At 46.4% G+C, this 24,732-nt stretch overlaps 2 protein-coding genes across 4 annotated transcripts in view; both read right to left on the reverse strand.

Annotated features, from left to right (window-relative positions):
- On the reverse strand, positions 1-16,387 carry PITPNB (phosphatidylinositol transfer protein beta). 2 transcript variants are annotated; one of them, XM_083874075.1, is made up of 11 exons: positions 16,327-16,387; positions 15,373-15,403; positions 14,366-14,511; positions 13,646-13,745; positions 12,328-12,402; positions 11,737-11,820; positions 5,444-5,521; positions 4,837-4,947; positions 4,184-4,306; positions 1,102-1,186; positions 1-255 (listed from the first exon to the last, which is right to left on the reverse strand). In XM_083874075.1, exons 1-10 carry the CDS (start codon positions 16,344-16,346, stop codon positions 1,139-1,141), a joined length of 816 nt encoding a protein of 271 aa, XP_083730201.1. In that variant the 5' UTR covers positions 16,347-16,387; the 3' UTR covers positions 1-255; positions 1,102-1,138. The 2 variants fall into 2 exon arrangements, with proteins under 2 accessions (XP_083730201.1, XP_083730200.1); XM_083874074.1 differs by lacking the exon at positions 1,102-1,186.
- Positions 16,388-19,167: 2,780 nt separating this feature from the next.
- Positions 19,168-24,732, reverse strand: part of TTC28 (tetratricopeptide repeat domain 28) — a 109,238-nt gene continuing 103,673 nt past the window's right edge. For both annotated transcript variants that reach the window (XM_083873981.1, XM_083873982.1), the window contains one exon: positions 19,168-24,612. In XM_083873981.1, the coding sequence (XP_083730107.1) occupies positions 22,991-24,612 (1,622 nt within the window). In that variant the 3' untranslated portion in view covers positions 19,168-22,990. The remainder of the gene's footprint in view (positions 24,613-24,732) is intronic.

Consider the following 24,732-nt stretch of genomic DNA (forward strand, 5'->3'; position numbering starts at 1 on the left):
TTTAAATGACACTACTCAGTTGATTTTTTTTATTTGCTTGGGGTATACATAATGAAAGCAGTTTCCTTGGAATCTTTGCTAGGACAGGTATAGCACCCAGAGACACTGTAACCACCCCTTCTGTCTGCATGTGTGTGTGTAGTTATATACAGAGTCATGCACCCACACACACAGCCAAGATCCGGCATCGGCGTCCGTCCGGCGTCACTCGTCATTGGCAGCACTCGTTCCTCTCACTTGGCCTTGGTTACGCAGCTGTGGAGAGAGCAAGTGCAATTTCTGCATTAGCAGCTTCTTCAGACAGAGCTCCAAACGGGCAGGGAGATTATCTCCAGGGAAAAGCAGGACAGGGCTTCAGGACTGAGAGTCACACCAAAGCAATGCCGGCTCCTCCTGAGGGAATCTCAGCGGGAGCTGTCCTTGGGTAGGACCTGCCCCCAGGGCTGGGAGCAGCTCCCTTCACTGGGGAGCCCACACTGATCAGTGGGGTGTGGCACCCTTGGGCGGGGATGTTACAACAGTCCCTGTGAGAAACAGCAGCAAGGCTGCTGGGCACAAGCACCAAGAGCCTCTAACTCCTGGAGAAGCTGCTCCTGCAGTAACAGTTCTGACACAGTTTAGTGTCTATAAAGACCAGGTGGAACTGGATTTCAAGAACTGAACATGTTTGGAAGGTGAAACTCCACAGCTTCCCTAAGTGACAAGGACCAAGTCCACAGATCACTTTGCTCCTGTGTGTGCAGCAAGGCCATGTCTGACTGGTGCCCAGAAGGGGCGGGCGCCAGGGCTCAGCGCCATCACCACGACAGCAGCACATCCCACACCTCGGGTGCCTGCACTGGGTGAGCCTCAGACACCAGGGCAGGTGGCCAACACTGCAGAAATTCTGCTCCCAGCCTTAGTGCCTGCATCAGTGCCCATCTGGTGTGTCCTGGGCACCATGGGCCAGGCCCACCTTGCTGATCACCACACCACTACCTAGCAGGAGGAAGGTCAGGCCCACATTATGGGTTATGTGGACATTAAGATGAATTCTGCTAGCAATTCCCATCCAAAAGAACATCAATCCCTCTCTCCTTTTCCATCCAGCAGTTGACTTACACAGCTTGCTTTGCCTCAGAACCTACAGAGAACTCCTCTAGACGTCCGCAGCCAAAGTGCCTCGAACGGAACCCTTCTTACGCATCTGAAGTGAAATAAAACGTGAGCTCCACACACAGAACCTGTCACGCCGTGGTTAGTATGACAGAAGGAATGACCTGCAGGGCCAGGATCAGCTTCTCCTTGGCCAGGGCCAGGACCAGCTACAGCTCAGGGGGTTTGCCCATGGTATGGTATTTCTTTTTGGCAAGGAGACCTGGGAACTGGAGAGTAGCTGTAAACAATGCTGCTCCAATTTTTACTAAGCCCACGATGCTCCAGCTTGGAATCACTGCTCAGGATACCCAGTGTGGCATCTCTACCCTCACACAGGCAGGAGAGAGGTTGGTCACAGGGCTTTGGCTGGACCAGAAGCTTTCCTACTCTGCACTGACGAGCTGATGCATGTTTCATGGAGCAGAGGTGCTTCTCGTCTCCAGCAGCCAGAGACAGAATCCACCAAGGGAAACATAAACAGTGAGAAAAAGATGGACTGGGATAGAGGAACTCTGGAAGAACACTGATGAGGAATCAGAGAGTAACAGAAAGTAACAAAAGCAGAGATCCTGACTATAAAAATCGACTGAAGATGAAGCACAGGAGCAACAAAAGAACTGGAATGTTCACAGAACCCAAAGAAAGATCAGCTCAGAGCAGAAGGAAGAAAGGGTGTTCATGAGAAGGGGAAGAGTACCAGGACACTGTGTGGGGAAGAACATGCACTGCCAGCCCTGCTTTGTGCCTGGTTTGGCTCTCAGCATCACAGCCTAGGGCAGCCCTGTCCATTCCTGACCACCCTGCAGGGACAGGGGCATGGACCTCACCCCTGAGCACTCACTTCCCAGAGGTCCTGGCCATAAAACACACTTTGTGCTGTACTGGGGATGTAATGGCAGTCACTAGTGAGCACAGTGGATGGAGTAGTCGAATATGAAACCAGATGACAAATTATTTTAGATAAAACTAGCATTCATATTATTTGGCAGCGACATTTTTTGCCCTTAGGTTGTTTAATAATGCACTGCACCACAAACCCATGGAAAATACATCATTTTATAGGTGGTTATAGATACCCCACTTGGAACAACTAAAAAAAACCCAAGACAGTAGGTCCCCACTCCTCTCACATTTCACAATATCCACAGAAATCTGGTTAGTGCAACATCACACATTTATCTTGTGAAAAAAAAAAAAAAAAAAAAAAACAAACCAAAAAACAGAGACCAAAACAACCCAACTTTTTCAACAATACACATATTCCTGACACTAACATTTTACACAACAAGCTATTTGCAAAAAAAAAAATCAATTTGCCTTTGCAAAATGAGAAAATATTAAGTAAATGTTTGATGTTTAAGAGTGAGGATAAATGTTACACCCAGAGATGTGCGAGCTGGGTTTGGCTTAGAGTAAGAACTAAAAGAGCAGCAAATATTTTGGGAAAAAAAGTATTTAAAAGGAGCTACTTACCAGTGAGAAATGTGAAACAAAACATCCACAGAGACACAAAGGAACAATTTCATCATGCACACAGGTGTGTCAGGTTCTGCTGCCTGTCTCCAGCACACATCTAGTGTGCACTCCTCACTGTCACTACCCTTGCTCAGGGAAACTGGATAAAGTCTGTTTCAGTCCAAATGAAGAACTGTGGATGTGCAAAAGGGAACCCTTCTGGCAAAAATCATTTTAGAGGGCAGCTGTTACGCTTCCTCCTCCACAGACACCTGGGAACAGGTGACTCTAGGAACAGGATCAGGCATAAATTAAAATTCAAGAAACCCCCATGATTTGAGAGAACAACTGCCAAAAATACCCAAATGCTCATGAGAGAGCACAAGATCTGCAGGAAGTGGTGAACACCAACCCTGTCCAAAGCTCATTCTGGGGCTGCTGACCCAAACCCTTCAGCTTTATGGGAAAAGAGCATTTGGTGCTACAGCTCAGCACAGGACCATGAAGAAACACTTCTTCCAAACCCAGGAAACATCCCTACACAACACAGGCTGTTCCACACCGTTTGGAAAGTCCCTGGAGAGCACCAGTGGGGAGGGAGAAGCTGCAGCTGGTTTGGTACCAAGAGCAAAAATGCACCAGGCACAGACCATGGAATGTGTCACAGGGTCCCTGGCCACTGGCCTGAAGCCTTGGGCAATCAGGTTAGAGGTATCTGGAATGAGTCAAATCATGCAAACAGCAAGCTGTAGCTGAAGGCACATTGTGTCTTGGAGAAATGAAGACACTGGAACTGTCTGGGTAACCTGACTGGGTTTGGGGCATGAAGCAATTGTCAAAATGGGAAGGAAATACAACTGCAAATCCAAGAACTGCAAAAACGCCCATGAAGTGGGATTTAACATGGGAAAGGTTCATGCCAAAGGTCATGGTCTGGAGACTACAAAAGAAAGCCTCCTTCCCAACCTATGGTGGTTCTCTACCTCTGAATGGAGAGAGCAGTGACAGTGCCCTAAGTCTGAGCTTTCTCCTAGATATCAGGCCACACAGATTTAGTCCTCACAGTCACTAAAGCAGGAAAACTGACATGATCTCAGCTGATTTTACTGACTTTCTTTTTGGAAGTAAGACTTTGTTTTGGTGTGCTAATCAGAAGTGCAACAGCTGACAGGTGACACAAGCTTGCTTGAAAACATGCTTGAAGAGAAAAAGTCATCAGACCTAGTGATGACTAGAAATGAAACAAGACAGGTGATGGAATGGGACAGTGACAGCTTTAAATTCCAACCAACAAGTGGCAAAAGGGCCCTGAATGGGACTTTGTGCAATGGGTGTGGTGCCATAAACACAGAGGTGGTCAGGGCAGACATCCTGCAGACATCAGAGGTACTTACAGAGCCATTCCCAGCCTGACAGCACAGAATGCAGAGCCTGAAGCACATGGGGCTGCACTCAGTGCCCATCAGCAATTGCCCAAACACACACACAGCCATGGACATCACACAACTTGCCTCAGCTTCTGCACAGATAAATCTGCAGGTAGAAGTAGGCATGTCTCAATTAAAAAAAAAAAAAAAAAAAGCTTTCTTACCGCTTCCAGCTCCTTCTGGGTTTCATCCTCCATCCTCCTGATGTCCTCCATAGTCAGCTCAATCCACTTGTCAATCCAACAGAACAGCTGGCGGTGGAAGTTGGTAAATATCCTTTTTTCTTGCTATAAGAAGATAAACAAACATGAGATCACAGGTAGGATTTGCTAAAAGCTGGTGAAGTGATAGCAGCTGCTCAGTTTGAAGAGTTAAAATCTTCCAAGTGAGTGCTGCTTCACACTGCTATGGATTCAGCCATCTCACACCCCTGGATCCAATTTAAATTCACCTCATTTCTCAAATGCTTTAACATGGAAAAAAAATTAACAAATTTCACTATCAAAAAAAGAGTTTCAAGAAAGTTCAGCCATTCACATTACTTGAGAATTATGAAGAATGTTGTTAAAATCTGTTCAAGCTCCAAGGTGGCAGCAGCCAAACCAGAACAGCGACTTCCTGAAGGCTTTGCTTTTTTCCCTAGAGAATTGTTCTGGTACTACCAGTGAAGCCTCACTTGCAGCAAACCAAGACACAAATGGTTTGACTGGCTGGGGAAATGGACAGGAATTCCCTGGCTGTGAGCAACAGGAAACTGCACCACTGTTCCTGCTCAAAGCCCCACATCAACACAGTCCCAAAAGGCAGAAGTACTCACCTTTTGTATAAAGTTTTCCACTTTGTTCTGCAGTCCCCACCACTTAAATTTGATGGTCACCAATTTATAAGCACACATTTTGGGACACTCCTCATCAGTTGCTAACTCTTTCTGTTTGGGGATAATAGAAAACAAGTTTTAATACTTTAGAAGTTTAATTATTAGAAATAATAATTCTACTTAGTGCATCATAATGATAAATAATATAATTAATTTATAGTAAATTAATTAAATTTAACTATGCTGTTATGACAGTAAAATATAATTCTTAGCATTATTACAGAAGAACAACATTCTGATCAGTAACTTGGGGTTGCTCCTGACAGAATCCCTGTGATTCACTCCAGGGCACAGGAGTGGGCTGCTCAATTCCTGTGGGGATCTCTGGTGGGGCACACACAGCCCATTCCCTCCTGGGGTAGATTCTGATGGCTGGCAGGGGGTACTGGCAAGCTCTGTGCTGCTGTTGAGGTGTCACTGGGGTGTCACACGGGGGATGTGCTGGGCCACAGGAAATTTGCGCCTCAACTGGAGTTGTGAAGGAACCATAAGCTTTGTTCTTCTGCTGATAAAGACTTCATAAGGCTGTAACAACAGTTCCCAGTACCTTCCAGTTTGGCCCCAGAGGTCCTCTCTTCGTCTTAACTGACTGGAATAATGCAGGATCTTCATCAGCTTTGTAGTCCTGTAACATAAAACACTCTGAGAGTCAGAAAACACCACTAGATTCAATATCCCACTGTGTTAAGCTTCTGCTCACAGCTCCCAGAACGATTCCCTGAGTGCCCTGGAGCAGGATGGGTGCAGCAGGGCTGACTCCATGGCTCCATCACACCTGCCCCCAACACAACAGCTCTCCAGGGCTGCTCCAGGCCAGAGCTGTGCACACTGTGACATCTGCACTGTCCCACTGGCTCTGTGACCCCTGAGAGGAGGAGAAGGCAATAATTCAGCAACCAGCATGCTAAAGTTATTCAGGCTGCAACACACTGGGCCATTGCTGGGGAGGCAGAACAGGAGGGCAGGAGGCAGAACAACTCCCTTACACCATTAGAAAATCTGAGATCCCAGCCTGAGCCAGGGGCAGAGCCCACCAGGAGCTGCCCCACTTGCGGACAGCTTTGCTCACCCCCTGTGCATGGGGGGAAAGCCAATGGGTACAGAGCTGAAAGGGACAAATGCTTCCAACAGATGGATTTACTGAATTTTACTGATGAGGGTATGAAAATTATTGTATGATAAAGATGCTGCCACAGAAACTAGGAAAGGATTAAAAACTCTGGGCTCAGTGAAAGCACTTAAGGTTTATACTGTGTATAAAAAACATTTATCCAGGATTACAACTGCACCCATACAACCCAACTGTAACAATTAAAGTTGCTTCAAAGCAGAACAAATGCTTGGTAGGTGCTACAGGAAAGCCCAAGAAAGTTTAGCAGAGTTTAAGGTCTCATTTTTAAACAAAGTTTCAGTGAAGGCAAAATCTGCAGAACACAGAATGAAAGAAACACCTCCAAGAGAAGCAGCTCCTGGCTGCTGAAGGCCACATCAGTTTTCAGCTCCAGGTTCTTCCATCAGCACAGAACAACAAAAGCTACTTCTAGACTGAATTCTGAATCTACAGAGCAAGGCTACGTGTATTAACTGTTAATGCTTTCACAGACATTCTGACATTTACAAAAAACTATTGCCAGCCAAATGGAGCTGAAAAATCCAGAAAGTCCTCTCAGAGGAATCTGATTTGACTTACAGAACATCAGCTGTTACACTTTCTTCTCCCCAGTCTTCTCTCATTGCTCCCAGTTCCTTTAACATACCTACCTACACTGCATATTAAAATAGGCTGAAGAAACCTTAATTTATCTAGAAAACATTACCAGGTGTTCAGACAAACTTCCATATTGAGGATTCAAACATATACTTTTAGGAATTGAACAGATATTTCCTAGAAGCAGCCAAATAAGTGAAGACATTTCAATCCCATTGCTAATCAATGTTTTATGAACTTCCACAAACCAGGACTCTCCTCTAGTTTTCTCTCTAAGCTGAAACAACATTCTGGTTTGAAGAACCCACACAACAGTCAGCAGGGGCTGCCATGGTGCTCCACAAGCCTTCCCCTGCCTCAGAGCCTGAGGAACCAGCATTAGCACTGCACAGCAACACTCAAACATCTAAAGTTTTGAATCCTTATAACTGCAGAAAGACTACAAGCCATCTTTGTCACCTGAATTTTAGTGAAACCCACTTATCTATGATTTTACTGTAATAAAGCACATGTCCTTTCCAGAGACATCACAAAGAGCAAATACAGAGCAGCACACGAGTCCCTGAGTCCCTTCCTGCTGTACTGAGCACAGCACTGAGCCAGAGCCACTGGCTGTCTCTCAGACCAACTTCTCATCTCACAGGTTATTTCCAAATGCAGTGGGAGAGGACAGCTGCAACCCACTGGAATCCTCAGGTTCTGCACAGTCCTGGAGGCTTAGTGTGATACACTTTCTAAAAATGATGTTTTAACAATCTTTGTGTGGAAAAAGAGTCATCCTCTTTACAATAAAATCACCTTTAAGATACCTATGCAGATACTACAGCAAAATGTTTTTACAGAAATACACTGAATGTTTTAAATTACTGATCATGACTGCCTTCTAAAAATTACACTCCACCACTGGATAGAAGACACTGAAGTGAATCAAGCTATAGCAATGGATAAACAATTTTGCTCTAGTAACTAATTGTTGGCAGAACTGCTGCTGGTTTGGGACAGCAACGTGCCAAAGAGAAACACAAGAATTCCACATCTTAGTGCCAGTTTTATAAATAAAACCAGGTACTGCATTGAGACAACCCTGAATTTGTTTTCCCTGTGTGAACATCCTGCCAAGGCAGAGCTCACTGTGGTGGTGTGAGGCATGAGGCATTTAAACTGAGCTACATGTGCAGCCTTGATCTGCCTGGTTTATGGAGTGGAATGATTTGTCTGGACACCCCAGGGACACTCAAGTCCACACGATGCTGTTACCTGCCATCCCACCTCCCACTGCACAGAGACACTGCTAAAAAGCAACTGTGCTCTTGCATTTAGAACCCACATAAAAATAACCACAGCTGGAAACACTGGGGAAAAAATGTTATCTACGAGTACAATGTAGGAGTGAAAACAGGAATTCCAAGAAAATAGATGAGTCAGGGTAAAGTTTTCTATGCTAGAGACACAAACTTTGAACCAAGACCTTTTAGAACTCAGTTAACCCAAATCCTGTTAAGGACAGGAAAAACCCTTTATAGACTAAAGCCTAGATGGACAGGAGAGCATTGTAGGAACTCTTCTCTACACACAAATCCTACAAGCATGCAGGGAAGAAGACTGGACTAGAGCCAAAGTACAAATAAACAGCAGTTCTTTGCAGAGTTTAAGGAAAATATCTGTGCAGCAAGAGCTTAACTCCTGACAACAACAAGTCCTTCTTAGGAAGAAAAACAGGCAGCTGCTGGAGCAAATATTACAGCTCAAACCCCTGAAGCACTCTGAAAAGCCAGACAGGCAAACATCAGCCTGCAGCAGCATAACAAGACAGAGGAACAAAGCCATTTCAAAGAAATACACAAATACCATTTCACAGGCAGTTACTGCTCACATTCTCTATATAATATGCATGAATGCAACCATCTATTATAAAGAATGATTTAGAGAGACTGTGAACCACATACAAAAAAGGAATATCACAACAAACCCAGAACCTGGACACTTCTTTACAATTCTCAGTCTTCAGACCTGCTCAGAGTGGTAACAGTGCTCCTGAGAACTCATAGTTCACTATCAAATGGTATAAAAATTCAAAGTATATATACAGAACAGAATGATTTTATGAAAACTTTTGGAACCTAACATGAAAATTACACAAATCTGATGCCTGATCTGCAAGCCCATGAAAATGGAACTGAACATGGAGTGCCATCACACTAACTAGGTAGGTGGACACAAATTCTGGCTTTCCAGCTCAATATTTTATTAGGGTTTTAAGCAAGAGAACGTCCATACTACTGGTGTTATGGAGCAAAAAACTCACATACACATCCTGTGGAAGGAAACACCTACCAGCACTTCCCTCCAACATCATCCACAGCTCTGTGAGTGCTCACTCACAGCACAACAGAAGACCAAAATCAGTTTTATCCAAGTATGTCATACTCCCAACCCAGTGCATGACTCCCTTATCTTACAAGTGAAACAGTGACCAGCACCACTGTACACACTGCCCTGACAAGCACTGCTGTGTTTTAGGTAGGTTCAGCTAAATGGCTTTTAATAAAAGATGTCTTGCAATCACTTCAATCTCCTGAAGAGTCCTGCAGCTACAGCACAGCTATCAGGAGAACCATTGCCTGAGATCACCTTTGAAAGAATGCCAAGGTTCAAATGACAAATGAAATCAGCCTGGTTATCACGGGCTCACATCGTGGTGCCATGCCCAGAACAACAAGTTAAAGGTCTCTAGGAACGAGGCTGCAAGAGATGAATGTTTATAAACACCCAGGGCAGGATGAAAAGAGGGACATAAAAATAAAAGCACATCATATTTGTACATAGATAGGCTGTCCCGTGGGATGTGTCACTGCATGATGATTCCAAGGTTCAGCACTAATAGTGTGGAGCTGTTTAGATGCCTATTGTGATAAATTAAGTCTGAAATGGAAGAGATCCACCTATCATGCTCTGTAACTTGAGAATCTTTTAACACTCATTACAGACTACAGAAGAACAATTCCTATGTTCCAATGTATTTCCTCAATCTGTAGAAAAATGGACAGCACACAGAAATCCAAACTCCTTAGGCATGTGTAATCTGATTCGTACAGAATTGTGATTTCACAACTTTCTTTCATGCAATAAAGATCCACCATGACCTAAACAAGACATTTAATGTCTTCATTGTACAAAAATAGCTATAAACCTGATTTCAATTTGTTTCCACTAGACTCTACTTTTCTACAAATTGTTTCCAAAACCACAGCCTACTCTAATGTTAATCAAGTGCTCATTTCTGCTTACACTTTAAAAGATCTTTCTCTCCTGGGAAGTCACTTCTATATACAAACAAAATTAAGTGACACAGACTGCATGCTGGAGGTGATTAAGAGAAGGCAGGGTTAAATGTGTATCTAAAGAAAGTCACAGCTGTCACCCAAATTACTTCTATATATACTTAAATGAGCACGAGTCAGCACATGCATGCCATCGGTAGCTTAAAGAAAATTGTATTTTCATATTTATGCTGATTGTAGCTCTGAAACTAAAGTAAATGCAGCACCACAGGAGGGTGGATGAGGTTCATTCACAGAACAAAAGGATACAACTTGAATATAGGGAAACTTTTTCAACTTTGCTGGATTTTATAGATGTAGCTCCATTCTTTCAGTTCTACTGCTACCTGAGGTTGTACATTTGAGCTGCTTTTCCAGGTAAAATGATATTTGAGAAGATAAATGTACAAATAAAACTTTCTTTTGGCAACACTGACTATTCCTTTCCCTAAAAAATGGAGCAGAACAAAAAAATAACTCATCCAGCAACTTAGAATAATAATTCCCAAACAAGCATCATAATAAAAAAAAAAAAATCAAGACCATACAAAGCACATGATTTCAGAGATTACCCCACAGACTGAACTGGTGATTTCTTGAATATCACTGAACAAAGATGAAGAAACTGCAGGAAAAGAACATCTGGACAAATAGAACACAGGGAAAACAGGCTATGATTCTGTCAGGGACATTCACTTTCCAAGGCTAGCAGCCTTCTCTGAAGGCACAATGCCAGCATGTCAATCTTGGCAATTTTGTTGTGATGTAGCTGAACTTCGAAGAAAAATTATTAATTCAAGTTCCATTACCTAAACTTGATAAAGGTATCAGCACAAATAGAAAGTGTCTCTCCTGAAGTCCTAAGGAGTGAAGAGAGAGAAGACAAAGACCAGAAGCTGCAGACTTTTGTAACAGAAGAGACTCCAAGTGTGAGCCCCAGAGAATTCCTGATGTCTAATGCCAGAAGGGGAAAACAGGTAAACAGCAAGGATGTCAGTCTGCAGGTAGCTCAGTTACCAGTGTCTGCTAAGAGTTTAATCACAAAGTCAGGCTTTGGTTAATGAAGTCAGGGCTTCGCAAAACACAGTTTCTGGGAAATGAAACAGAAACAAAAACTTCAATCACATGGTGAAAATGAATCCCAAGTCTTCCTACATAAAAATGGGCTACACTGAGTTTGGAATCTGCAAATATCTGCTAAAATACTTGCTAAAAGTGGAAATGGTGTTAGAAGTTTATGAAAAGGAAACAGAGATGTAGAAACATCAGAAGAGACTTAAGACTCTGGATGAGACCACTCTGCACTCAGTTTTGGTACACTGTAGGTCAAATATACAAAAGAAAAAAAGAGGATTATGAATTGAAAATAGTTCCAAAGATTTCCTGCAAAGAGGTCCTGTCCCCAAAGGTAGGATATCCAGGTATCTACTTTCAGAAAGTAACAGTTAAACAGTATAAAGAGCCTCTCTTTTCACAAAACCAAGGCAATCACATTTTTTGTGCAAACACAATCTCCATATTAGTGCCTACCATTTCCCTATTGTCCAAAAAATATTACACGTCCAACAGTCCAGCTGTTACAATTTAACAAACCAGGCAACAGCCCCAGCAGATCCAGATGTGTAGAAAGAATCAGCAGTAAAACTAAAGAAGTAAGGCAAGCATATAAATTAATGGTTCTGTTCAAGACACTCATCATGTCTCTGTGGGGTGAAATCCACACCATTTTAGCTTATTCAGTATCAACAAAAAAGCACAAGTGGAATGAGTTGCATGCTACTTCCCAATCACAACAGCAGAACATTTACTTACTCCTGGTTCTACTTGAGTTCTATCTGCAATGTCAATATGGACAACCTCAACACTCTTCCACGTGTTTGGATCTAAATTGTGCACCTGCAAAAAAAACAGAGAAGGAATTATTCCCATGCTGGGAATTACAGAGATGCACCTTGTGCAGTACATGTGTGTGCCAAGGAGTTTTTCAGGGTGCTGTAAAGGCAGCATTCTCCAATCCTACCCTTTCTTCCTCTGCCTTTCTCGAATTACAGTTTAGTTCACTCACTAATCAATTTTAAACCAGCACAATGCCTTCACTTCTTGTGTATTCAGGAAATCTGGATTTAAGATTAGGCTGTATTCATCTGTCACATTTGTTAGTACTAATGAAACCAAGCTCTAATTTGAACCATTACCCATTCCATAATCTGCATGAACCCCTTCTCCTCTCCCTGGATCTCCTTAGATAAGACATCCAGATCATCTTACAAGGATCTGAAAAATGCTTTTCCTGCTTTACTCACTGCTCAGGCATTGACTTTATGCAGTAATTATCCACCATCACCACGTATCTATATTAATTGTACAATTGCACTAAGGCTTGGTATCCAAACCCCAACTCACGTTCTCTGTTGTTCCCAAATCTGGTTTATGCCAGGTCTCAATTTTTATGAAGAAGTCATCTTTCATGTATTCATTCTGTGAGAATTAAAAGCAAAAAAGCACAAGTCTGATTAAACCTCTCTGCTCTAAGTTTAGATAAATGTTATTTACATACACGCCACTACCAATCCGACTAGCAGCACAATCTATTGAAATTACCAGAGAAAGAGCCCCCTTACACAGAAATAGGTACATGATAATCTTGAACCAGAGTAGTGACTATTAAATTAAAGTCAGTCATGTTTAAGAATCCAGCTCTACCTGTGCGCATCAGTAGAAATAACCCTGCCATTTACTGTCCAGCTTCCTCAACCCTGAAGTTCTTTACCTCAATGTTCACGTAATTTTCAAATTATTAATCCTGCAGTTAGATGTTACTGCACAGCATAATTAAAATCATAAAGCTGGATCATAATGGTCCAGCTGCCACCAAATTGTACATCCAAACACAATGACAAGAGTCTTGCTGATCCCAGAGGGCACAGGTACCATGATGAGTCAACCTCAACAGCTCAGACTCACTTGTTACCTACTCTTTGTGTAACATCCACATGGTAACAATCTAAACCATGTTTACAAGTGGGAAGATAAAGCAGTTTAACATTTAACTAACAAGTTTTCATTAAACAGGTCACCAAAACATGTAAAACGGCATTAAAATCTTAATAATGCTCCTCCCATGCATCCTAAAAAAAACAAACCAAATCCTGAGCTGTGCTGATCCATTTAGATTCCCAGTTGCCCCATTATAACTGAGGCAGGAATTCATTTTACAGCAATGGCATTTCAGACAGACAGGGACTGATTCCATTTCACTGCTCTTCCTGCATTCAGGACTGTAGAAGCCTCACATACGTTGCTTTTCCCCTCCCAATTTTTTTTTAGCATCATGTCTTATCAGGACAGACATTCTACATCTGTAATGGTAACTAAAGGCATAAAAGACAATGAAGAAAATGAAATAATTTCTCTGACAAATTACAGTTCTAATTATAGCCATGTGCAGATAAATAAAGTAACAGGGAGCTCTACACCAGGAGTCCTACAAGGCACATCTGACAGGCTGCAGCCAGAAAATTGTAATGGTAATAACAGACAAAGTATATCCCAAAAAAATACAATATATAGGATAGGATTTCAAATACTCACTGTCACAACTGGTGTCGTTGAAAAACACGTGCAATGAAAAGGAAAAGAAAACACAGAGAGGATTATTAGATACAATTGTTTCTGAAAGGTCTCACATATAAAAACACCAACAAAAGAACACACATGGGGGAGACTCACTTGTTCTACAGTAGGGATATGCATTCCAGGCCTTCTCGTGGAACACCAGGGAGCCTTCTGGAGCAATCATCCTTACAAACCCAGGGACTTTGCTGGGAAAACAAACATGGACAATGTGTTTAAAATCCTGCCAGCTGAAATGCCTCATTGGTTTCTTACACTCAATAAGAAAGGCACATCCTACCCAAGCATTTGAGGGGTTATGATGTACCTTGTCACCTGCAGAGAAATACACAGGAACTTCAAAAACCTTCCTGATCATGACACGATTAAGAAAAAAATGGTTAAGGTAGTAATTAGGTAATTGAAAGTGAGCTGTGTGATCATGAGGAAAGCTGTACTATCCTTCCTCTTGCAGAACAGCAAAGCCACCTGCTGAGGAACTGCACTGCACAGGGCCCTCACCTCCAGCTCCCTGGCAAGCAGCTCCTGTCCTGCAGCAGGAACTTTATGTCCCACTCACCCCTGACTCCTGTCTAGAGCAAGCAAATCAATCCTTTCAGCATCCCAGAGAAGTACCTCACATACTTAAAATCCACTGTATGTCACATTTCCCCACTCACCAGATCACTCATGCACAACTCAGCAAATCACAGAGTGGCAGGAAAACACACAGAAGTGTCCCAGAATAGCAAATAATGGAAGGCTACCCTCAGCTTTAAACATTTCTTACTAAATACCCAGGGACAACGTGCATCAAGGCTTTCCTCACCTCTTTAAATGATAGATTTTGTGAGTGTATTGTCCCTTCTCGCCATCCTGTTCATAAGGCTCGTTTTTTAAGACCTGAATTCCTTCTCCACCTCCTGTCTCGTTTTTGCTTGCTTCTGCCACGGAATAAAGTTGCCCAACTTGATACTGAAAAGGGAAGAGAAGACAAATGTTAGCACCAAAGTTGGCCAAAACTTTTAACATCTTTAAAACAATTAGCTGTTTTTCCTCTGGCAATGCAACAGTACAAAAAAGATTATCAGCAAAGTAAAACACACCATATAAAAGGTATTTAGTGAACTCTGGCAACATTTATTTACAGCTGACAAACACCAGGCCTACACCCAGGTTGTTCCACAGCACAAAAACACTTTGGTGCACACCATGACTTCATTTTTCCCATCTCAAGAGCTAAGTGTGTTTGTCACTCTTTGCTGCATCAAGAAAAATCGATTTTGAGTTTACAGATATTGGAGTGACTGATTTCCAGCTCTGAGCCTCCCCAATCCACACCTTCAAGCAATTAAATGGTTAAATGCTGCCCTTACAGGACCCAGGAAACACACACCACAGAACAAGTGTCATGTTTCCCTCAGGAGCACTTTCAAAAACTTTCAACACCTTGTCATGACAGACATCCTATGATGGCTTTTATTTTAGTGTCCTTCAGTGCCACCTGAATTGGTGGCTTCAGATCTGGGAAGACAATTCCTACACCTGTGGCTTCAGGAAAAGCCTTGGAGTCCCTCAGTGCTGGATCAGCAGCAAAGTGCTGCCAGAGGGCACAGCTGTGCTGGTGGCAGAGGAAGGTCAGAACACCTCAAGGCTCTGTGCTGCATTTGTTTCCTTGGAAATTCCTTGATCAGAAGGGGGCTCACACGTGTGTCACTCATCTCTGTCAGTGTAGCTACAGCACAGGGCATGTCTGGACTCAGCCTGGTCACATTTCTGATGTAAAATCCCCTCCCACCCCTCAGTGTGAATAAAGCAGGGAGGATCAGGACATACCTCTTGCACTGAGCATGGTAAAACCACTCGGCTGAAAGTGGAAAAGAAAAAATTCAGTAAAATGAATCATTACACTTCACCGACAGATAACAGATATAACAGACATGTTCAAGAAAGAAGTGTGAAGAGGAGCCAATTCAAGTTTTCTCTTCAGAAATCTCTGTGACAGGGAGGCTTTGGATATAACACATCAAACCCAAGCAAAGTTCAATGCCAGATACTTTACAAAAGGAAAAACAAGGGATGGAGGATGGCAGAAGCCACACAAAAAAGCCAGGAAATCTGGGATCTACTTCCAGCTCTGTCATAATAACTTTGTGTTATGCTAAATTTGTTTATAAACTTTTGAATCTACACATTACCTTTACTACCCCACTGAGGCTACAGTCACTGGACCTTGAAGTAATTACCAGCCAAAAGCAGGGACAGAGAAACAAACCAGCTTGTGGTTTGCTGGCAGGAGCCCCCCCGGGAAAGATCCACCCGTGGCGTGGAGCCCCCGGCGCCACCAGAACCGGGCACCGGGAGCGGGGAAGGGCCGCGGCCGCACTCCGGGGCTGCCGGCACCGCCATCCGAGCCGCTCTCTGAGGAGAACAGGGGAAACCCCCGCGGCCCCGCCGCCTCCCCGCACACCACCCGCGGGACGGGGCTCGCGGAGCCGCCGGTGCGGGCAGGGCCCGCTCGGGCTGCGGCCCCAAAGTGCCGAACGGCCCTTCCCGTGGCGGCGGCCGGAGGAGCGGAGCGGCCCCGCGGCCCGGAGGAAGCGGCGACCCCGGGGCCCCACGGCAGGAGCGGCGCGGGCGGGCCCCGCCGGCGGCGGGCGGGGCTGGGGCGGGCCGGTCGGGGCGCGGCGCGGGCGGGGCTGTGGCGGTACCCGCGGCCCCTGTCCCGGTTCCCCCAGCCCGGTTCCCTCAGCCCGGGCCCCCCGGCGCTCCCCCGCCGCCCCCACTCACAACTCCTTGATCAGCACCATCTTCCCGCCGCTCCGCGCACGCGCCGCTCCCCAGCCAGGCCCCGCCCCGCCCGCGCGCCCAATCGCGCTCCGCGCCTGGCCCGGAGGGGCGCACGCGCCGGCCGCCGCCAATCCGAGGGCGCGCAGCTCCCGCGAGCGCACACCTCACCCGTCGGCGGCCAATCAGAGCGCGCCGGGCCGGATCCGGTGCCCATCCGCCCTCCCTCCCTGCCGGCGGTGCCGGCGGGGTGACGTCATCGCCGGGCGCCGCACGCGAGGGGCCGGTGAGGGGCGTCAGGGGCCCGGCCCGGCGGGGCCAGAGAACGGGAACAGAGAGCGGGGCCGGGCGGGGAGCGGGGAAAGAGAACGCTGCTGACGATGGGGGCCCGTCTGGGTCACAGTGCCGGCCGTTCTCGGTACCGGGCGTGGCCCTGCACGGCAGCGGGACGGACCCTCCGCGCTGCCCGGCAGGACGGGCCGGGCCGGGCCGGTTCCGGCCATGCCGGGTTGCCCGCTCCGCGGTGTCGGGCCCTCACGGACTGACGCCGTTACCGAATGGGGTCGCCCCCAGCCCGTGGGAAGCGAGAAGCTGCAGCGCTGATGGATTTCGGGGATCCCGGTCCCGCTGTCACACCGAGCGCCGTGCGCGGCTCCCCGGCCGGGGCACTGCCGCTGTCCTGGCTGCTCTGCCGCTGCCGGCCCCGCCCTCTGCCTCTGTCACACGGGGGGAAGCTAAAATTCTTTTTTATAATCCCTTTCAAGCAAAACCCTTCACCCGCGGACCCCAGTCAATCTGGGCTCCCCCTGTGTTGCCACGCAAATGAAACCGCACCAAAGCCGTAGCAGACTCGGTTTCCGCGGTCAATGCCGCCCTCTTGTGAGATTTTTTTTAGCCTCCGTCGCAGTCAAAAGAAGGACGACAGGGATTAATAACGACCTCACTACAAGGTTCAGCCAGGCTGGGGCTTTGACCTTCAGCTGGCATTAAAAAATACAAAATGAAAGGAGTCTGCAGGTCTAAAAGCTGAGAAACACTGAAAGAAGGCTGAAATCAGCCCCAGGTGGAGCCCTTCCAGGCTGTGAGGAACCTGGAACAACACTGCTCCTGGAGGACAGGAATCCCAGTGGTAGCTCAGGGGTGCTGGGGCAGTGTGACAGGGAGAACTTCCACCCAGGCTCCTGGCTGGGGAGCAGAGGGATGGGACCACCCAAGGCATGTTCCATGTGTGGAATTTGGCTTTATCCCAGTTTACATAATGATTGAAGTTATCCTGTGGCAAAATTTTGCCCTAAGAACAAAGCAGCCAAGAAACATACTTCCACTTTGAGGTTCTCAAAATTGTAATTCAGGGAAAACTACAAGATTTACTTAAAATAATGTATTTTTAATATATTGATTTGCTTTCTAGTTCCTGAGCATTAGCTGTCATTTTTTCCCCAGATGTTTTCCACAGCCATGCAGAATTTTGCCTTCCCTCTGAAATGCACACACAAATGTAAAACCAGGTAAACTGGAAAGAAAAAACCAACCACAAGCTCCACACTTGTGTTCCAGTGGTGCATCCTTTTCCCCAGAGATGATCAGAGATGACCTGTGACCCTCTGCAGCCCCCCTGGCTCCCCTTTCCCTGGAGAAACCAACATCCCCCACATTTCCTCTGCCAGGAGACAGAACCAACGAGGCATTTACACAAAGGACAGAAATCCAGTTAAAGTTCAGTGTTGCCAAACTCTCCTCCCCCACACAAATGGCTGTTCCTATGGACACACATTTCCATGGAAGTCCTTGGATGGTGACTCAGGGCTGGCCATGAGGCACAGCAGTGATCAGGGCCGTGCTGGGGCACAGCTGGAGGGGGGGTCTCAGTCTCTGTTTTCCCCAAGCATTCAGGATTTTCCTTTATTTGGTTTTTCGAGAGGCTGGCAGCGTGCAGTCCCTGCTGCTGCTCCTTCCCCATATGGACAACATTTGGTGTTTGCTCAGTCCCCAGACCCTGTTTACATCCTGCCACACACGGCAGTGTCACAAACAGCCATATCCCGCTGACCCCGGGCTGGCACGGACAGACCACTCGAGCCCAGCTCTACCACAGCCCCAGGGGAGGAGGGAATGCTGCCCCAGGAGCTGCTCCAGCTCCACCACGGCCCCAGGGGAGGAGGGAATGCTGCCCCAGGAGCTGCTCCAGCTCCACCACGGCCCCAGGGTAGGAGGGAATGCTGCCCCAGGAGTTGCTCCAGCTCCACCACGGCCCCGGGGGAGGAGGGAATGCTGCCCCAGGAGCTGCTCCTCCTGGCAGGGCTCCAGCCCAGGCTCACCCTGTGGCAGCACCAGCACTGGCTGCTCCCAGGGGCAGAGTGTGTGATCCTGCAGCCCCAGGACAGCTCGGTGTGTTTGGTTTCATGTCTCCAACGCTTCCCCCCAGTACAAGGGCACCTTTCACTTGGGGGCAGGAGAAGATTTAACTCATCGAGTTCCAGCTGGCATTGGTATGGGGAGAGTCTCTTCTCTCTTTAGCACTGGGTTCTCTCAGGACCCTCAGAGCTCCTCCCAGCCCTTTTGCTGCTGACTACAAGACATACGAGCAAACAGTGGTGCTCCCAGCACCTGTCAGGAGAAGGAAAAGCTACTCCCAGTGAGCACCGGTAACAGGAACACTGCACTGCACAAAAAAGGGAGGAAAGTTCCAGGGGAGCTGAGGAGAGCTGCCATGAGCTTCAGCCACACTCTGCCACAGGACAGTCACACAGGGGAGCTGGGTGTGGGCAGAGAATGGCAAGCCAACAACCACCACCCTTCCCCAATATCCTTCCAGATCAAGAGACTGAGACACTGAGAGAACTCATGCTTTAATAGACACTGAAATCACAAAGAAGAAAAGGCCAAATGCCTTAGCAATTTCAATAAAAATATGAAAATCTTTTTACATGGTAAATTTCATAATATAAAAAGTTTAATGCTGTCTGGAAACAGAGTTTTCATTTACAAAGAAAGTCCGTAGAGGCCAAACATGGCTAACACTGCACGTAGGGAGAGCGAGTGCTGAAGGGCTGCTGCTGGGAAGCCTCTGCTGACCATCCTCTCTGGGTCACTGTCTCCAGTGCTCTTCTGCAGCTGAGGGGACGAGTGTCCACACACACGTGCAGCCCTGCTGGGCAGCATGGCAATGCAATGAACCCGAAACTGCTCAAACCCATTTTCACCATCCAGCTGAAACTACCAGTGCTTCCTAACAGATTCACAGACACCTCTGTGCCCCTGGATCTGTTCTGCAACTTGGAAGAGATGTTCACAGAACGAGCTTGCCCTAATGAAAGAAAATATGGCCTAGAGTGATATGCATGGGTGTAGCACCTTTTTCCTTGTTTCAGTAAGGTATTATTACACAGAAGGAAAACCAATATCAGGCCAGAGGTACAGGCTAACCAACAAAATCAAATTAAACTAGATTTTGATCACAGGGGTTGTTTACTGTTCCCATTTAGTTGGAGCTAAAGACAGTCAACAAAAAAAATCTGAAATCTCACACAGTAAAACGTACAGGGCAAAACCAAAACATTCTATGGCCTTGGGGAATGGTTGCATGTGGCAGGTTCAATGTGAAAGTGGTTAATACCTAATTGTTATTGCTCACTGTATTACGCAGTGTTGTCACTTGTACCATGCACAAATACAACAACGACAAATGCATTAAACCCACAGAAGGAATTCTAACAGCAAATGGAGAACATGTGATTTTTCATTTCCTGAATTTCTCCACAAATTGGGCAAACCTGATAAGACTCTTTATTTCCTCACAAAGGGGTTGTTTCTCATTCAGGAGGTGGAGGAGTGAGGGACAAGGTGTGCAGTGTCTCCCAGCCACGAGTTTAGCATGCATTTCATGGCTCCCGGCAAGCCAATGGAAGTGACCTGTGCCAAGTCAACGGAGACCTATTTCCCAAAAGACTTGTTCTAGTGACACTCACCTTCCATATTTATACAACATCAAATTCCCCAAATACTGAACTTTCTCTACATCCAAACCCTTCCCTGCTTCTAATGCTCCCCCCTCCTTAAAAACAACAGAAGAACCACTCCCCCCCACCCCAATTTAGCTCTGTCTGAAAGCTTTAAGCCAGCATGAAACCTGCTGGAGCACAGAAATGGGTTGTAACAAAATGGCAGCATAGAATTTTTACAGGTTAAAAGATCCTTTAGTTATGGAAATAAACTACAACAAAGAGGCTTATTTCTGGCGTGTTATGCAGCACTACAGGGAGTATTTGCTGTTGCTATAAACAAAAAGCTGCCCACTTCCATCCTGGGTGTTCCTGGGATGTCGTTTCAAAAAGTTTATGCTGGTTAGAAACAGAGCAGGTCACATGAAGTCTCTCAGCAAGTCCTGTGACCACAGTAAGTGGCATGATCAACAGCATCACTGTCTCCACAAGGGGCAGACGCTGTGCTGACTCATTTTGGCCCACTATTCTAATTTTTCCTGCCAAATGACACAAAGGTGATGTTTAGCACCAAACCATCACAGGAAGATGTCACGTACAGACAAATAATTTGCATCATAATGAGTTGAACAGATTGACTCAACTGTTCTGCTACATTGTGTAAGAGTAGGTAACTACTCCTTCTCTCTGCACTGAAAACTTTGGTGATCCTCCCTCCCTTGTTACCTGGCTGTAACAATCCAGCCCAGTATCCTTTGCCTTTAGTGTTTGTGTTCATTTCTTGAAATGATAAAAAGGAAAACATTCTCCTGAAACCAGCAGACTCCAGAATATTCTCACAGCACCCATCTGATTATGCCCTATGAGTAAGCTGAACCTAAGCATTTTTGTGTTTCCATATCAGAAGTGAATTTTCTGCCCTGCTATCATGCTTTTCCTCCGAGATCCCTAAGAAAATCACAAATTATCAGATCCATGTTCACAACAAGAGCATCCAGCCATGCTAAGTACAATCCTCTGCATCAGCAACATACCCCTGGTACGTCCACAGAGCTGCCTGCACTCTCCATTCGGCTGCAAGACTGGAAGTTGACTTTCAGATCCAGCTAAAACTCAGGGCCTAATGAATTCAGCCTCACAACACCTCTGTGAGGTAGGTAGGTAAGTATTACTATCCCCATTTAGATAGAAAGGGAAGACGAGGCACGGAGAGGTGAAGTGATTAGCCTTCAGTCACTCAGCCAATTCTGGGAGTGCAGAATAGACACCAAAAATCTTGGTGATACAGTGCTCTGACTTCACAGCCTGTGAATACCTTGTGTGGATCTGAGCTCATGTGGCTCACTGAGCCCACAGCTTCAGTGCATGTAAATGATCACTGGGATCCTGATCACATCACTGCATCCCACAGCCACTCAGAAACCATCTCCAGCCTGCCCCTAACTCCTAAACCCCACCTAGCCTAGGGAAGCTGACTGTCATATTGCCCTGGGGGTGTTCTTGGTCCCCTTTCCTCCATAAGTCAGAGGGCACTCAGGTTCTGCATCCAGCCCCTCCGCTTGCTGCCTCACGTTCTGACTCCAGCTGCACCAACAGCTGCTCACACCTGCTCCAAATGGAACTTGTTTCCACACCTGCTCCAAAGGAAACCTGCCTCCACAGCAGGGAAAAGGTTCCCAGACCTGCCTGGGCTGAGCCCTGGCAATGATTTAGCAGGATCAAGGAGGGATTTTTTTGGTCTGGTGATGTCTGAATCACACACACTGATGTCACATTCCTGCCTGCTGTGGAACTGCAAAATAACGTTCTGAGCTGCAGCATCTGCAATCCTTTTCTGTGCTCAATGAGCAGACAGTGATCTAAGTACTGCCCAAAACTTGCCAGGATAAGAAGTTCACCTTCACAATGTGGTGTGCCAGAGAGACCAGAGCACTCAGTAAAACCAGAACTCATCTCTCTGACACACACTCGCCACCACACTCACAGGCTCACCTGGTTTGTTAGGTCCCAAACATTTCCTTTGAGCAGACCAACCAGCAAAGTCTCATCTGAGGGCTTTCCCTCTAAAAAAGTTACCTGAGATGCAGATTTTAGAATGGGGCACCTCTCTCCTCTTGTCTTTGTTTTACCAGTCTCTAAATGATGTAACAGAACTGCCAGATCCTGCTGCTATGGAGTTTTACTGACAGCAGTTACTGGTTTGGCCAACCTGGCAGAGCTGTCTAGAGGTGTGTGGTCTTCTCCTCTGTCAGCCTTGGAAAGCAGTTGAGTAAATGGCTCATCCTTCTCCAGGCAGAGACTTGTACCTATGTTCTTTGTGGTACACAGGAATGTTCTGCCTCCTCTCCCTTTCCTCTCCAACCCCTGATATGTGTAATTTCTGTACAAAAAACCAGCTTGAAAACTTCTGGTTAAGAAATACGAGGAGGTGGCTTAAAAGCCAGTATTTAACAAACAGACAACCAGATGCTTTGCACCTGCTGCTGCACAAATACTGTTATCAGGTGAGTCTGGCCAAGGTCCTGATAAAGGAAACAAAAACCCATGTGTGTGAGGCCGTGTGCCCCCACAGTGACAGCAGGCCAGCCTGTCCCAACCCTGGGCACTGCCAGCTGAGGGCATGACCACGGCTGCTTAGCTGCTGGTTCTGTTTTGGTAAAGGCAAGTGGGCAGAAGCAAATATACTTCAGCAAGACTGTAAGTCATCAGCTGGTACTCAGGACATTTCAACATTTGGAGGAAGGGAAAAATCTTCCCGATGACAAGAATTTATACCCGTTCCCAGCTGGCAGCCTCAGGGGACGCACAGCTCCCAGAGTGTTGCCAGGTGAGGAATGAGCTGATGTCATGGCATTTGTGGTTTCAGGGCGTCTGTGTCCATTTGGAGGGATTTTCTGTGGTGAAGCAGCAAGGTGTTGCCCAAGAGACAGGTCCTTCAGTTCCAGCTTCTCGGCACTTTCTTCTTTGCTGTGCCGTGGTGATAAATTGAGCAAGCTGAGGACATCTTTCTTAGAAGTCATTGTTCCAGGAGCTCCTCGGAGAATCTTTATTGGGCCAGTAGAGTGGTGGGGAGTGCTCTGCCAGAACATCTTTAAGTTGTGAATTGCTTGCACTTTTTCATCGATGGCAGCCAATTTTAATTTGTCTATGTCTGGGGCATCAGCTGGGCTTGAGCGAGCAGAACCAGCTGAGGAATAAGAAAGAGCAGGAGATGGAGTGCTGCCACCAGGAGACTGATGCCCTGAGCTTGGAGAGATATTTCTGGGTGATTTAGAAATGTGAGCACTATAAGGAGAGCTGGGGTACTTGAGTTTAAAGGGAGGCTGCTCAGTTAGGGACCCATGTGAATCACAACCTGGAGATGGCTGCCCACTGTACTGGCCCGTGCCTTCTCTGTTCGACATCTCCGATGTCGTGGGGCTGTTATAGCCAGAGCTCACCTTCTGAAGGGATGAACTCCTCGTTGGAGGCTTTGGTTTCATGGCAAGAGGCGAGGACTGGTTCCTGTGGCTGGAGCTGAGCGGGCGGCTGAAGGCGCTGGTCTCGGAGGAGCGGAAGGCGGAAACGCCGGCCGGGCTGGCAGCCCCATCATCGGAGCTGTTGCTCTTGCTCATCTGGCTGCTGCTCCTCTGGAGACGTTCAACAGCAATGAGGTGACTCTGAGTTTCCTCCAGAATCTTTTGGGCCAACTCTTGCGGGTCGAGCTTTGGGTTACTGTCCTCCTGGGATTTGACGGTGCTGTCGGTCTCAGTGCTAGACTGGTCAGATTCCCCAGTATCAGAACTTGCAAGTTTCCCAACTTTTTGGAAAGGTGAATTTGGGCTGGGGATGAGAGTCATTTTAACAGGAGAGTTTGGAGTACTTATGCTCCCTTTGGAGTTGATGGACACTTTAATGCCTCCATTCTGACTAGTTTTGGGCTGTTTGTGATCAGGGGAAAATCTTGGTTTTATGTTTTCTTGGTAACTGGCCAAAGGCTCATTGCTGATTATAGAGAAACCTTCATATTCTTCCTCATCTTTGCTGGCTGCAGTGGCTTGTGGTGACAGCTGGCTCTGAGCTGCAGACCTGTGTGGATAGATATTCTTGGGCCTCTCATAATCCTGCCGTCCTCTGTGTCCTGCCCCATCCAGCATGTTCTCTGGCTTGGAAACAAAGCTCATGGAAGAAGCAATGGAGCTCAGGCTGTACACAGAAATGGCATCTGAGGCAATGCTGTCTGGACAGGTAGGAGAGAATGGAGGGTTTTGATACTGGGGTACAGGGTTGGAAACAGACTGAGCAGAAGCCAGTGACTCCAGTGATGAGGAACTGTCCAGGCTAAGGCGCTTGGGCAGCTCTGTAGAATCTGAAAAAGAAAAGACAACAGTATGTACAAATATGCCCCTAGATGCACCATAAAATCAAATAAAACCAGGTAACATTCTATCAGAATTAAGAGAAAATGCTAAAAAACATACACTCAGGC

This window comes from Zosterops lateralis (genome assembly GCF_965231275.1).
Source record: "Zosterops lateralis genome assembly, chromosome: 17".
Classification (NCBI taxonomy): domain Eukaryota; kingdom Metazoa; phylum Chordata; class Aves; order Passeriformes; family Zosteropidae; genus Zosterops; species Zosterops lateralis.

Bases quoted from the DNA above. Each gene is read 5' to 3' on its own strand.
- PITPNB (XM_083874074.1), bottom strand. From the start codon at position 16,346: ATGGTGCTGATCAAGGAGTT. The intron at 15,404-16,326 runs GTGAGTGGGGGC...TTCCACTTTCAG, and splicing joins ATGGTGCTGATCAAGGAGTT to CCGAGTGGTTTTACCATGCT. The intron at 4,307-4,836 runs GTGAGTACTTCT...ATCTTCTTATAG, and splicing joins TGGAAAACTTTATACAAAAG to CAAGAAAAAAGGATATTTAC.